The sequence below is a fragment of the Cherax quadricarinatus genome, chromosome 34 (assembly GCF_038502225.1).
Source record: "Cherax quadricarinatus isolate ZL_2023a chromosome 34, ASM3850222v1, whole genome shotgun sequence".
Lineage (NCBI taxonomy): Eukaryota > Metazoa > Arthropoda > Malacostraca > Decapoda > Parastacidae > Cherax > Cherax quadricarinatus.
Window position 1 is genome coordinate 10,712,552 of NC_091325.1, and position 13,661 is coordinate 10,726,212.

At 36.3% G+C, this 13,661-nt stretch overlaps 2 protein-coding genes across 2 annotated transcripts; one reads left to right on the forward strand and one right to left on the reverse strand.

Annotated features, from left to right (window-relative positions):
* Window positions 1–7,531: 7,531 nt before the first annotated feature.
* LOC128693637 (cuticle protein CP14.6-like) lies at window positions 7,532–8,962 on the reverse strand. The gene is made up of 3 exons (XM_070091258.1): window positions 8,936–8,962; window positions 8,421–8,656; window positions 7,532–7,887 (listed from the first exon to the last, which is right to left on the reverse strand). The coding sequence occupies exons 1-3, from the start codon at window positions 8,942–8,944 to the stop codon at window positions 7,674–7,676; spliced, it is 459 nt and encodes a 152-aa protein (XP_069947359.1). The 5' UTR covers window positions 8,945–8,962; the 3' UTR covers window positions 7,532–7,673.
* A 1,812-nt stretch (window positions 8,963–10,774) lies between these two features.
* Window positions 10,775–11,653, forward strand: LOC128693773 (cuticle protein CP14.6-like). The gene is made up of 3 exons (XM_053783623.2): window positions 10,775–10,794; window positions 11,003–11,238; window positions 11,341–11,653. Exons 1-3 carry the CDS (start codon window positions 10,786–10,788, stop codon window positions 11,555–11,557), a joined length of 462 nt encoding a protein of 153 aa, XP_053639598.2. The 5' UTR covers window positions 10,775–10,785; the 3' UTR covers window positions 11,558–11,653.
* The last annotated feature ends 2,008 nt before the right edge of the window (window positions 11,654–13,661 follow it).

Here is a 13,661-nt window from a genome sequence, read left to right on the forward strand (position 1 = left end):
TTGCTAGTATGCGCGCTATGAAACCCTCTAGTGGGCAGCTAAACTGATCAAAGAGGCACATTGAAAGAAGTGTTTGATATAAAGAAGTTAGGTCAGGCCACATGCTCTTTCTTCTTAGTGACTCCAAAAAACTTCAGAATAACACCTGTGAACAACCATGTGCTGAGGTCGGGTCTACAAACTTTTTCTGTGATGTGTTTTAGTTTGAGGTACCTGAACATGCGGAAAATGGTTTAATTAGCTATGAACACTCAGATACAATATGATTTTTGCAAGCGTAAAAATATTTTTGTTTGATAATTTTTTGTTTAAAACAAGCAACTACAAGATTAAGAATGGCGTGAAATGATTTACAATACTAACATGGTGTTATTTTATGTCGTCCCAATTTTAACGATTTATTCATTATCGCTCTGAACATTCTCATGTACCGTTTTCCACTTAAACTGACCTACTCGCAACCATTCACAAGACACTGAACAAAGGTTTGAAGAATGAATTTACGTCATACAATATAAAAAACAACACCGACATTATTTTCAGATTTATATAAAATAAGCAGATAAAACTGATGAAAAAATAGGGTTATTTGGAATTATTCTGAAGACAATTTTTTTTAAATATTCACGACAGAATATAAATAGAGTAAATTTTTTTTTATTTAATATAGGAAATTTGCATCAGGAGGTAGCAGAAGTTTTTGAACACATTAAAAACAGGTAGTATTTGCATTTTTCTTTTTTGAAATATGATGAATTCAATAGTATTACCGTATTGTTCGAAAAGTCAGAAGCGAACATTTATCAAACAGTACTAGAGTAATGAAGGCTGAGCTTCGAGACTTCGAGGAGAGAGTAAAGTTACTGAACTTGACATCATTAGATGGCAGGTGAACAAGAAGTAACATTTTAACATGTATATGATATTCATAAGTCATGAATGGTAGACAAGAATGAATGACGGGTAGTTAAAGTTGAAACCTGAAGAGGTGAGGGTGCTTCAGAAATGTTAGGAAATTCTTCGTTATTAGGGTGGGTAGTAAGAGAAATAACATAGAGGAGAAAGAAAAAAATTGCAGCTCCATATGTATCTTAAAATATGTTAGTTAAAGCCAATATGTATGCATATACACACATACATGCTCATATACATACATAGACTCCCGTGGAAACAGATACACACGGATACTTACATAGTGATAGTTTGAAAAAATAAAGTGCCTAATGATTCACAAAACTGTATTGAAGGTGCATAAATAACTGATTAAATATAATTTATTACAATGTTATCGGCTGGAAAATATAACCTCCGTTCAAAGTCAGTGTCACCAAGAAGACTTTCTCTGCAAAAGGGCACGCTACTTCCGCTATATAAAAAGTACAGTAATAAAACTGTGCAGTCATTACAGCCAAAGGTGGTTGAAAAACCGGGTCTTCATTGAGAGTGAAGATTAAATGGTAATTACGTGTGCTATGAAGGTGTATCCTGGCATTTCATCATCAGTAACTAAGTCAATTATCATGAATTCCTTAAAGAAACCGATACTCCCTAATTGGCCTAATACGAAAGGAGCGGAAATTTATTCAAGCAGTTCACGAATCTCATGTACATTCATTTGGAATGGCTACTTTCATCATTTGCTAAATATTAACAGTGAAAGATGAATTAAGAATTATTGAATTATAATGAGTTAAAAATTATTCATCTATTTCTATTTTCTTAAACTAACCTTAATTTTACAATTCCTCTTCAACCCTCTGAATTATATTTTTAGGAACCAACACCTTATTCTGTTCTCCACGCTGTGAATTTTCTGCATAATATTTACACTATCAATGTCCCTCAGACATAAGCTTTCTATCGCCTCAAGTCTTCTCCTTGTTGGAACGTTGAAAACTCATGCTTCGCACCCATATAAAAGTGTTGTTACCTCTATATTCTGGTGCATTCTCCTTTTTACTTCCACGGAGAATATATTTTCTCTACTGAAACTTAAACTCACAATCGACGTTTTTCTCCGCTTTTCTATTCAGCAGCTTACATTGTCTTTCATACAACCATCCGCTGACAGGTTTACTCCCAAGTAGCTCAAAACACTAACTCCCTCTTTAATCTTTAATTTCAGTGTAATATCAGATCTATCATTGCCTAGATTTTTAGTTATTCTAATCACCTTGCCCATTCATATGTTCATATTTAATTTCATTGTTTTTTATAACCTCCCAAATTCCTCCGCCAACCTTTTCAGCTTCTCTTCAGAATCTCACAAAAAATGTGTGATTAGCAAAGAGCAACTGTGATAATTCCCACTTTTTATCTAATAACGAGGGAAATCACGAAAGCCCTTAGAAGCTAAATATTTTTTCACTGGTTATTTTGCATGTTGTGACAAAATCAGTGTGCGTATGTATTTATTCATGTGTATGTATATGACATGACGCTCTAACCCACAGGACCATCAAATCCTACAAGAATCATGAACCCAGCAGAGCTAGGTGTTTTACCGTGATCCGAGGACATACGGTGGTGTGGATGCTTCAGAGCTTATTTCATTCTACACCGTGTGGTGTACTAGCCTCCACGAGCAGTGTATACATTATTGTAACCACGGACGAGTGGCACTGAATCAATAACAACACTGCGACTAGCCGAGGACTCAAACCCATGTTGTTTTGGCCCGCCTCATGGTGAGCGAAGATCACATGATGCTCTAACCCACAGGACCACCAAATCCCAAAAGAATCGCGCACCCAACAGAACTAGGTGTTTTACCGTGATCCGAGAACATACGATAGTGTGGGTGCCTCAGAGATAATTTGATTTTACTCCCCGTTTGATGTACTAGCCTCCACGAGCAGTATATATAGTACTGTAACCACGGACGAGTGGCATTTAATCAATAACAACATTGCGACTAGTCGAGAACTCGAACCCATGTCGTTTTGGCCCTCATGGCGAGTCGCACTGTTGTTATTGATTAAATACCACTCGTCCGTGGTTAAAATAAAAGCCTTAGGCCTTTCGTGTTGAATCAACACATCACTAGGTGCTTGTAAAGTTGCTGATATGAGTACAGAATATCATCAAATTCGTCCCGAGGGATGCTTCCTAACGTCTTAACAAGCGCCATCGGAACGAATTTGGGACCAGATTCATCAAGTACCAGATTTATGCTCGATGAAACATTATATATATATATGTCGTGCCGAATAGGCAGAACTTGCGATCTTGGCTTAAATAGTAACGCTCATCTTGCCATATAGGAAAAGTGAAAATTTGTGTATGCAATAATTTCGCCAAAATCATTCTGAACCTAACGAAAAAAAATATATTTGATTGTGTTTGTTTAGTAGTAAATTATTTTAAACGTATTTAAAATGTATTTAGTTGGGTTAGGCTAAAATAAATTGCTCTTGTTATAATAAGGTTAGGTAAGTTTTCTAAGATTCTTTTGGTGCAAAATTAAAATTTTTTACATTAACATTAATGAAAAAAAATATCTTTAAACGTATAAGAGAAAATTTCAGAAAGGACTTAATTTTAAATGAGTTCTTGCTAATTGACCGGTTTTACATATTCGGCACGACATTATATATATATATATATATATATATATATATATATATATATATATATATATATATATATATATATATATATATATATATATATATATATATATATATATATATATATTGGGGTCCACCTCTGGTGTAAATTGTGGGACCCATAGCCTCGGAGAAGTGGATAAAAAGGCTTCAAGGAAGAATATGTATATATATATATGCAAAACAACCACTGTGAAAGAGTAGTGAAATTCCAAGCGCTTTCGTGACTACTCACATTGTCAAGGAACTATGAAAGTAATACATCAAATGAAGGCAATTAAAGGGCTTAGACCACACCTCACAGTCAACTCCCACAACAATGAAACACCTGACGTGGGACAATACCGGACTCATAAGAAAACAGGAACACTGCAGTAGGTCCGCTGGTCCAACTAGACAGGTCCTCACGACAACCCACCAACAAATCATTCTACCCAAGAAATATATATATATATATATATATATATATATATATATATATATATATATATATATATATATATATATATATATATATATAGTAACCCCTTCTCCTGTAGACATTTACTAAAAAAGAGAAGAAGAAAAACTTTATAAAACTGGGATGCTTGAATGTGCGTGGATGTAGTGCGGATGACAAGAAACAGATGATTGCTGATGTTATGAATGAAAAGAAGTTGGATGTCCTGGCCCTAAGAGAAACAAAGCTGAAGGGGGTAGGGGAGTTTCGGTGGGGGAAAATAAATGGAATTAAATCTGGAGTATCTGAGGGAGTTAGAGCAAAGGAAGGGGTAGCAGTAATATTGAAGGATCAGTTATGGAAGGAGAAAAGAGAATATGAATGTGTAAATTCAAGAATTATGTGGATTAAAGTAAAGGTTGGATGCGAAAAGTGGGTCATAATAAGCGTGTATGCACCTGGAGAAGAGAGGAATGTAGAGGAGAGAGAGAGATTTTGGGAGATATTAAGTGAATGTATAGGAGCCTTTGAACCAAGTGAGAGAGTAATTCTAGTAGGGGACCTGAATGCTAAAGTAGGAGAAACTTTTAGAGAGGGTGTGGTAGGTAAGTTTGGGGTTCCAGATGTAAATGAAAATGGGAGCCCTTTGATTGAACTTTGTATAGAAAGGGGTTTAGTTATAGGTAATACATATTTTAAGAAAAAGAGGATAAATAAGTATACAAGATATGATGTAGGGCAAAATGATAGTAGTTTGTTGGATTATGTATTGGTAGATAAAAGACTGTTGAGTAGACTTCAGGATGTACATGTTTATAGAGGGGCCACAGATATATCAGATCACTTTCTAGTTGTAGCTACACTGAGAGTAAAAGGTGGATGGGATACAAGGAGAATAGAAGCATCAGGGAAGAGAGAGGTGAAGGTTTATAAACTAAAAGAGGAGGCAGTTAGGGTAAGATATAAACAGCTATTGGAGGATAGATGGGCTAATGAGAGCATAGGCAATGGGGTCGAAGAGGTATGGGGTAGGTTTAAAAATGTAGTGTTAGAGTGTTCAGCAGAAGTTTGTGGTTACAGGAAAGTGGGTGCGGGAGGGAAGAGGAGCGATTGGTGGAACGATGATGTAAAGAGAGTAGTAAGGGAGAAAAAGTTAGCATTTGAGAAGTTTTTACAAAGTAGAAGTAATGCAAGGAGGGAAGAAGAGTATATGGAGAAAAAGAGAGAGGTTAAGAGAGTGGTGAAGCAATGTAAAAAGAGAGCAAATGAGAGAGTGGGTGAGATGTTATCAACAAATTTTGTTGAAAATAAGAAAAAGTTTTGGAGTGAGATAAACAAGTTAAGGAAGCCTAGAGAACAAATGGATTTGTCAGTTAAAAATAGGAGAGGAGAGTTATTAAATGGAGAGTTGGAGGTATTGGGAAGATGGAGGGAATATTTTGAGGAATTGTTAAATGTTGATGAAGATAGGGAAGCTGTGATTTCGTGTATAGGGCAAGGAGGAATAACATCTTGTAGGAGTGAGGAAGAGCCAGTTGTGAGTGAGGGGGAAGTTCGTGAGGCAGTAGGTAAAATGAAAGGGGGTAAGGCAGCCGGGATTGATGTGATAAAGATAGAAATGTTAAAAGCGGGTGGGGATATAGTTTTGGAGTGGGTGGTGCAATTATTTAATAAATGTATGGAAGAGGGTAAGGTACCTAGGGATTGGCAGAGAGCATGCATAGTTCCTTTGTATAAAGGCAAAGGGGACAAAAGAGAGTGCAAAAATTATAGGGGGATAAGTCTGTTGAGTATACCTGGTAAAGTGTATGGTGGAGTTATTATTGAAAGAATTAAGAGTAAGACGGAGAATAGGATAGCAGATGAACAAGGAGGCTTCAGGAAAGGTAGGGGGTGTGTGGACCAGGTGTTTACAGTGAAACACATAAGTGAACAGTATTTAGATAAGGCTAAAGAGGTCTTTGTGGCATTTATGGATTTGGAAAAGGCGTATGACAGGGTGGATAGGGGGGCAATGTGGCAGATGTTGCAGGTGTATGGTGTGGGAGGTAGGTTACTGAAAGCAGTGAAGAGTTTTTACGAGGATAGTGAGGCTCAAGTTAGAGTATGTAGGAAAGAGGGAAATTATTTCCCAGTAAAAGTAGGCCTTAGGCAAGGATGTGTGATGTCACCGTGGTTGTTTAATATTTTTATAGATGGGGTTGTAAGAGAAGTAAATGCGAGGGTCTTGACAAGAGGCGTGGAGTTAAAAGATAAAAATCACACATAAAGTGGGAGTTGTCACAGTTGCTCTTTGCTGATGACACTGTGCTCTTGGGAGATTCTGAAGATAAGCTGCAGAGATTGGTGGATGAATTTGGTAGGGTGTGCAAGAGAAAAAAATTAAAAGTGAATACAGGAAAGAGTAAGGTAATGAGGATAACAAAAAGATGAAAGATTGGATATCAGATTGGAGGGAGAGAGTATGGAGGAGGTGAATGTATTCAGATATTTGGGAGTGGACGTGTCAGCGGATGGGTCTATGATAGATGAGGTGAATCATAGAATTGATGAGGGGAAAAGGGTGAGTGGTGCACTTAGGAGTCTGTGGAGACAAAGAACTTTGTCCTTGGAGGCAAAGAGGGGAATGTATGAGAGTATAGTTTTACCAACGCTCTTATATGGGTGTGAAGCATGGGTGATGAATGTTGCAGCGAGGAGAAGGCTGGAGGCAGTGGAGATGTCATGTCTGAGGGCAATGTGTGGTGTGAATATAATGCAGAGAATTCGTAGTTTGGAAGTTAGGAGGAGGTGCGGGATTACCAAAACTGTTGTCCAGAGGGCTGAGGAAGGGTTGTTGAGGTGGTTCGGACACGTAGAGAGAATGGAGCGAAACAGAGTGACTTCAAGAGTGTATCAGTCTGTAGTGGAAGGAAGGCGGGGTAGGGGTCGGCCTAGGAAAGGTTGGAGGGAGGGGGTAAAGAAGGTTTTGTAAGTGCGGGGGACTTGGACTTCCAGCAGGCATGCGTGAGCGTGTTTGATAGGAGTGAATGGAGACAAATGGTTTTTAATACTTGACGTGCTGTTGGAGTGTGAGCAAAGTAACATTTATGAAGGGATTCAGGGAAACCGGCAGGCCGGACTTGAGTCCTGGAGATGGGAAGCACAGTGCCTGCACTCTGAAGGAAGGATGTTAATGTTGCAGTTTAAAAACTGTAGTGTAAAGCACCCTTCTGGCAAGACAGTGATGGAGTGAATGATGGTGAAAGTTTTTCTTTTTCGGGCCACCCTGCCTTGGTGGGAATCGGCCAGTGTGATAATAAAATAATATATATATATATATATATATAATGTATATATATATATATATATATATATATATATATATATATATATATATATATATATATATATATACTATTGTACTCACGGAACAAGTGGTATTGATCAATGTATGTGTTGTAACAGTCTCTTTCATTGATAATAAATAAATTAAATATTTCGTATTTAACTAAAGTTTGTTTTATTGTTTACATGATAGACAAAGCATAGATGATATAAATTAACAATGGTGGCCAAAATGATTGAAAGTATAATGTTCTGTACTTGAAAGTGTCTTGCTCTTCAGGTTTCGTTGATATATAATATTATTGGGGAGCACCGTAGGTTGCAGATGGACTCGAGGGTCTGCGTTCGCGGGCAGCATCTTCCTCAGCAGCGAAAGCGATCTGGTCTAAGACGAACTGTGGGATTGGGTGGGGGAAAGCAGGAGCTACTGGCAACAGGTCAGACTGAGGCTGGTAGCCGTTCTCGTCAGCAACGAACTTCACAAGGACGGGTGTTCCATCAGGAGCAGTGTAACTGTAGGGAAGATTATATTTTTTCGCTTAGTTCATACTATGAATATATGAATCAGGACTCAAGTCCGGCTAACCGGTTTCCCTGAATCCCTTCACAAAATATTTATCTGTTCACACTCCAACAGTTCCTCAGGTCCCAAAAACCATTCGTCTCCATTCACTCCTATCTAACACGCTCACACATGCCTGTCCAACCCACTTTCACACAAAACCTCTTTTACCTTGGACCTCTTTTTCCTACCCTTCGTCCCCTGCGCTTCAGATTTATACACTCTCCAAGTCATCCTATTTTGCCCTATTCTCTCTAAATGACCAAACCACCTCTACAACCCCTCGTCAGTCCTTTGAATAATACTTTAAACTCCACATCTCCTTATACATATATATATATATATATATATATATATATATATATATATATATATATATATATATATATATATATATATATATATATATATATATATATATATATATACATAAATAAATATATGATGCATAAATAATATTTGTAAAAAAAATAGTAATACTAACGAATATTGTCCAGACTTGACCACAGACCCCTCTGGACCACTGGGAGAGCCAGCCTGAGATACAGAGATGCCATTAGCAGTTTCTACGTCAAGTTTGTAGCCACCTTCATCTCCCTGTAGAAAATCGTGTCTGAGAATGGCCACCTCTTCGCTTGACTCACTATAACGACTAGGAGCCTGTGGGGCTGCGTACTGGGGAGCGGCGGTGGCCACTGCCACAACAGCAGCGAGAAACACCTGTGTGGCAGAAAAAAAACATTGCTGTTCATGAACAATAATTTAACTTCTAATTTCTATTGGAATATTATTTTTTCTAATTATATAATAACTTTTTTATTGTTTTTTTTTAATTAGCGTAACAGCTGTAAATTAAGAAATAATACTGAAGGCAGATGACAGTGCCTGCAATTCAGTTTGTTTTTCAGTGGAAGTTGTCTAACGTTTTAGTTCGAAAGAAACTTGCTGCCTCGAGAATCTGTTATAATAAAATTAAGCAGGTTGTTGGGTAGCACGTACAAACATCATGTTATTGATAGTGTGAGGATCTAGTGCAGGCAACCTCCTCTGCCAACCTATATATACTCACAGCCACAACTCTTAGCAGTTGCCTTATGTTCTGTAACATCATATTTACAAATCCGGTTCTGGATGACCTTTTAACTCCTCCGTAATTACATAGGCTTCTGTGGCAAGACAATTGGTCCTTGAAGAACTTTTTTGAGGAACATGAACGCCTTTTGAGTAAAGATCTGACTAAGGGGGAATACGGGGTATGATATGACTAAGTCCCGCATCAGGAAACACATGAACTGTTTCCTGACGAATCTTACCTAACTTACTGATCAATAACCCAACATGAGTTTATCTCTTATAATGTTTTAATTTTTTTAAGTATATTATGAATATATTAATAACCTTAAATTATGTGTATGTTCCAGTGAATATGTAAGATCATTTCCGTGTAAATAAACTGTAATATATTGTTATTGTGGAAATGAGGATATATTCTTGATATGTCACTGTAGTTTAAGATACAGTCTGACAGGTTTGTAAGTGCTGGAAAACAAATTCTGTGTTATAAGTAAACTATAAATTCTTTTGGATTCTGTTGCCCGCTTAGAACCATGTAAGAAATGGCAACCTAAAATGAAACCTAAACCTCGACTGAAGTGGATGCTATTTGGAACCAAATTTTTTAAATACATATTTTTGTTTAATTGTTTTCATTTTGTCAACATATTTATCACTAGTAATAATATTAAGCTTACTAATTTTATATTAATATTATTATTATTATTTCTTACTACTATTATTAATATTATTATGATAAGTTCTAAACTTATAAGCGTCGTACACTGCACTGGGAATAAGAGCTAATAAGGGAAGGGAAGCCCTAATTTCTTGTGGTCAATAATATTTCGCCAGTATCAAAGTACCCTATTGAAGGGACTGCCAGTTAGAAGTACCAGGTCGACAACATGCCAAACAGCTCAAGTTGAACACTTAAGTTTTGCTCTGAGGGAACCACACCATCGTATGTCCTCGGATCACGGTACAACACCTAGCTCTGCTGGGAGGGTGATTCTTGTAGGATTGTATGGTCCCATGAGTTAGAGCGACATGAAGTTTTTGCTCACCATGAGGCGAGCTAAAACAACACGGGTTCGATCTCCCGGCTAGTCACAGTGTTGTTATTGATTAAATACCACCCGTTCGTGGTTATAAAACTATATATATTGCTTGTGGAGGCTAGTACACCAAACGGGAGCAGAAAGAAATTAGCTCTGACGCACCCACATCATCGTATGTCCTCGGATCACGGTACAACACCTAGCTCTGCTGTGAGGGTGATTCTTGTAGGATTGTATGGTTCCGCGGGTTAGAACATTGCGAGTTTTCGCTCACTATGAGGCGGGCCAAAACGACATGGGTTCGAGTCCTCAGCTAGTCGCAGTGTTGTTATTGATTGAATACCACTCGTTTGTGGTTAGAATTACTATTATATATATATATATATATATATATATATATATATATATATATATATATATATATATATATATATATATATATATATATATATATATATATATATATATATAGTATATACCGAGAGAGAGAAACAGAGGTAGAGCACGCGCATATGACTCTTGTTGACTTACTAACGGAAATATTGCAATCACCCAGGTAAACCCCAGAATTTAGTGGCCTTAACTCTCATAGCGGAAGCAAAAACTATTGACCTCATTGCCAGAACAGCTGGAGTACTAAGAGAATATTTGCGGCCGGCAACTGCTTACATGGCTTGTTGTATAAATACTGTAGTCAGAAAGATGCCCTATCACAGATCCTCAGTGCCAGACAATATGAAGTTTGTAAGTACCTGCTGGAGATTTGATAAAAATATGTTTTTGCTATAAAGTGAAAACCATATTTGTTCAGAAAATAATTTATAATCTGTATTTGATTGTATTTTTTAAATCAAAATATTTTTTTTGTTTTAGTTCTTTATAAATGTATATGAATTTCTTATAATAATGGAAATACTTTTTAATTTCTTTGATGAACTCTGTCTACACACAGGTAATTCTCACTGTAGTTGTGGCTGTGGCCAACGCTGCACCTCAGTACGCAGCCCCTCAGGCTCCTAGTCGCTACAGTGAATCAAGCGAAGAGGTGGCCATTCTGAAACACGATTTTGTACAGGGAGACAACGGCGATTACAAGCTTGACGTAGAGACTGCTAACGGCATCGTCGTTGCCCAGTCCGGCTCTTCCGATGGTCCAGAAGGCGCTGTAGTCAAGTCTGGACAATATTCGTGAGTACTGTATATAATCCCAAGAGTATTTTATTTTCAGATATCTCTGTTCTCGATAATACAGATACGTTAACAATATTAGTACAAAAAAATCTTTCACAGGTACACTGCTCCTGACGGCACTCACGTCGTTGTAAAGTTCGTCGCTGACGAAAACGGCTACCAGCCACAGTCTGATCTGCTGCCAGTGGCTCCTGCCTTCCCACATCCAATCCCTCAGTTCGTGTTGGACCAGATCGCCTTTGCTGCTGAGGAAGACGCTGCCCGCGCTCGCGGCAAGTCCTCTGGTCCTTCTGCCACGTATGGTGCTCCTCAGTAAAGAGTGGCGAACATTCGGTGCAAATTTGATCATGTATCTTCTGTATGAAAGATCTTTTTATTATTTATTTTACTCATTTTGTATATATAAAGTGTGCATGCCTAAATACTTCATATGCAAATAAAATAATCATTATTACTGTATCAAATATTTTTCCCTTCAGAGTGGCTATGGTTAAAAGTACATCAGTGCATCAGATGTTCTGAAATAAATATTGTAAATATAGAAAATAATTCCACAGTGAAAAAATAAGCATGATAATCTTAGCTTCTTCAAGTGCTTACACACATATCTTTTCCTGAAGACATGGGCGTGAGCATATGAAAGCGCTCAGGTGTTCCTGGTATATATATATATATATATATATATATATATATATATATATATATATATATATATATATATATATATATATATATATATGCAAGGAATTCGCAAGAGCAGGCGAAATATACACAAACACTGATCTCTGGCTGAAGGTGACTCGAACCTACGAACCTTGGAACAAGGTACGCAGTGCTTTACCAATCTACCCACACTGGACCAATACCTTGGAGTCCAGCTTGCGCTAGACTTTGATCCAAGGCAGCCAGCTTTCATTGAGAAGGCTTACAGCTTTTCATCTCATTCCCTGCATGCATCAGCCTTACTAGAGATATTAACAATATATATATATATATATATGATATATATATTTAAGCCAAGATCGCAAGTTCTGCCTATTCGGCACGACATATATATATATATATATATATATATATATATATATATATATATATATATATATATATATATATATATATATATATATATATATATATATATATATGTCGTGCCGAATATGTAAAACTTGTCAATTAGCAAGAACTCATTTAAAATTAAGTCCTTTCTGAAAATTTCTCTTATTCGTTTAAAGATATACTTTTTTCATTAATGTTAATGTAAAAATTTTTAATTTTGCACCAAAAGAATCTTAGAAAACTTACCTAACCTTATTATAACAAGAGCAATTTATTTTGGCCTAACCCAACTAAATATATTTTAGATTTGTTTACAGTAATTTAATACTTAACAAGCACAGTGAAATATATTTTTTTCGTCACTCTCAGAGTGATTTTGGAGAAATTATTTCATACACAAATTTTCGCTTGTCCTATATGGCAAGATGAGCGTTGCTATTTAAGCCAAGATCGCAAGTTCTGCCTATTCGGCAGGACACACATATATATATATATATATATATATATATATATATATATATATATATATATATATATATATATATATATATATATATATATATATATATATGCTCCTGCACAGCCTAAAGCCAATAAATTTTTCATTAATTTCATTAGATTGACTATGCTCAAAATTGCTTTATTTTAATCATGGGAAAGCGCAAATCGACAGGGGTCACATAACACATGCCGAATAAGAGGAATTCAGATTCAATCGTAGGAAGGGGTAATAAGTCCAATTTCTTGGATCAACAGCATCAAGGCAAAACATTGCATTATTTTACAATAATATGTACTACACAATTTCGTTATCAAAAGTTTCACAATGGTTCTAAACACTCCATTAACAATAACAACCTTTTTCTGTGTTAATACACGAGTGTTCATATTTTGAATCCAGTCAAATGAAGTTTTCTCCAGTAATCACTTCGAAAAAAAATCTAGGACTAACCAGTGAAATATTGTCCACGAGGAGCCTGTGTTTGGAAATAGGCTCATGAATTTGGCCCTAAGTACAGTATACCTCTTCAAAGCTAAATTTTGGAGAAAAAATTGAGAAACGTTGTTGAGAATGTTTTGAAAATAGGAATCTCTCCCCTTGTTAAGTCTAGAAAAATCCCTTAAAACACGAGTATTTTTTATAAGTTTTATTTTGTCACTGATGAATTATTTCAAATTTTCTACAATTCCATAAGAAAAAGTATTTTTTGTTTAAAGAAAATCCAGTTTGATATTTCTTAAAAAAGAGGGAAACTGGTATCCACAAATCCAAGAATCAATACAAATATGCTTAAATATATACGAGAATCTGGGCTTCAAAGTCGATCAGTAGAGGCATAGTCTAGTTATTACATGAGAAACAG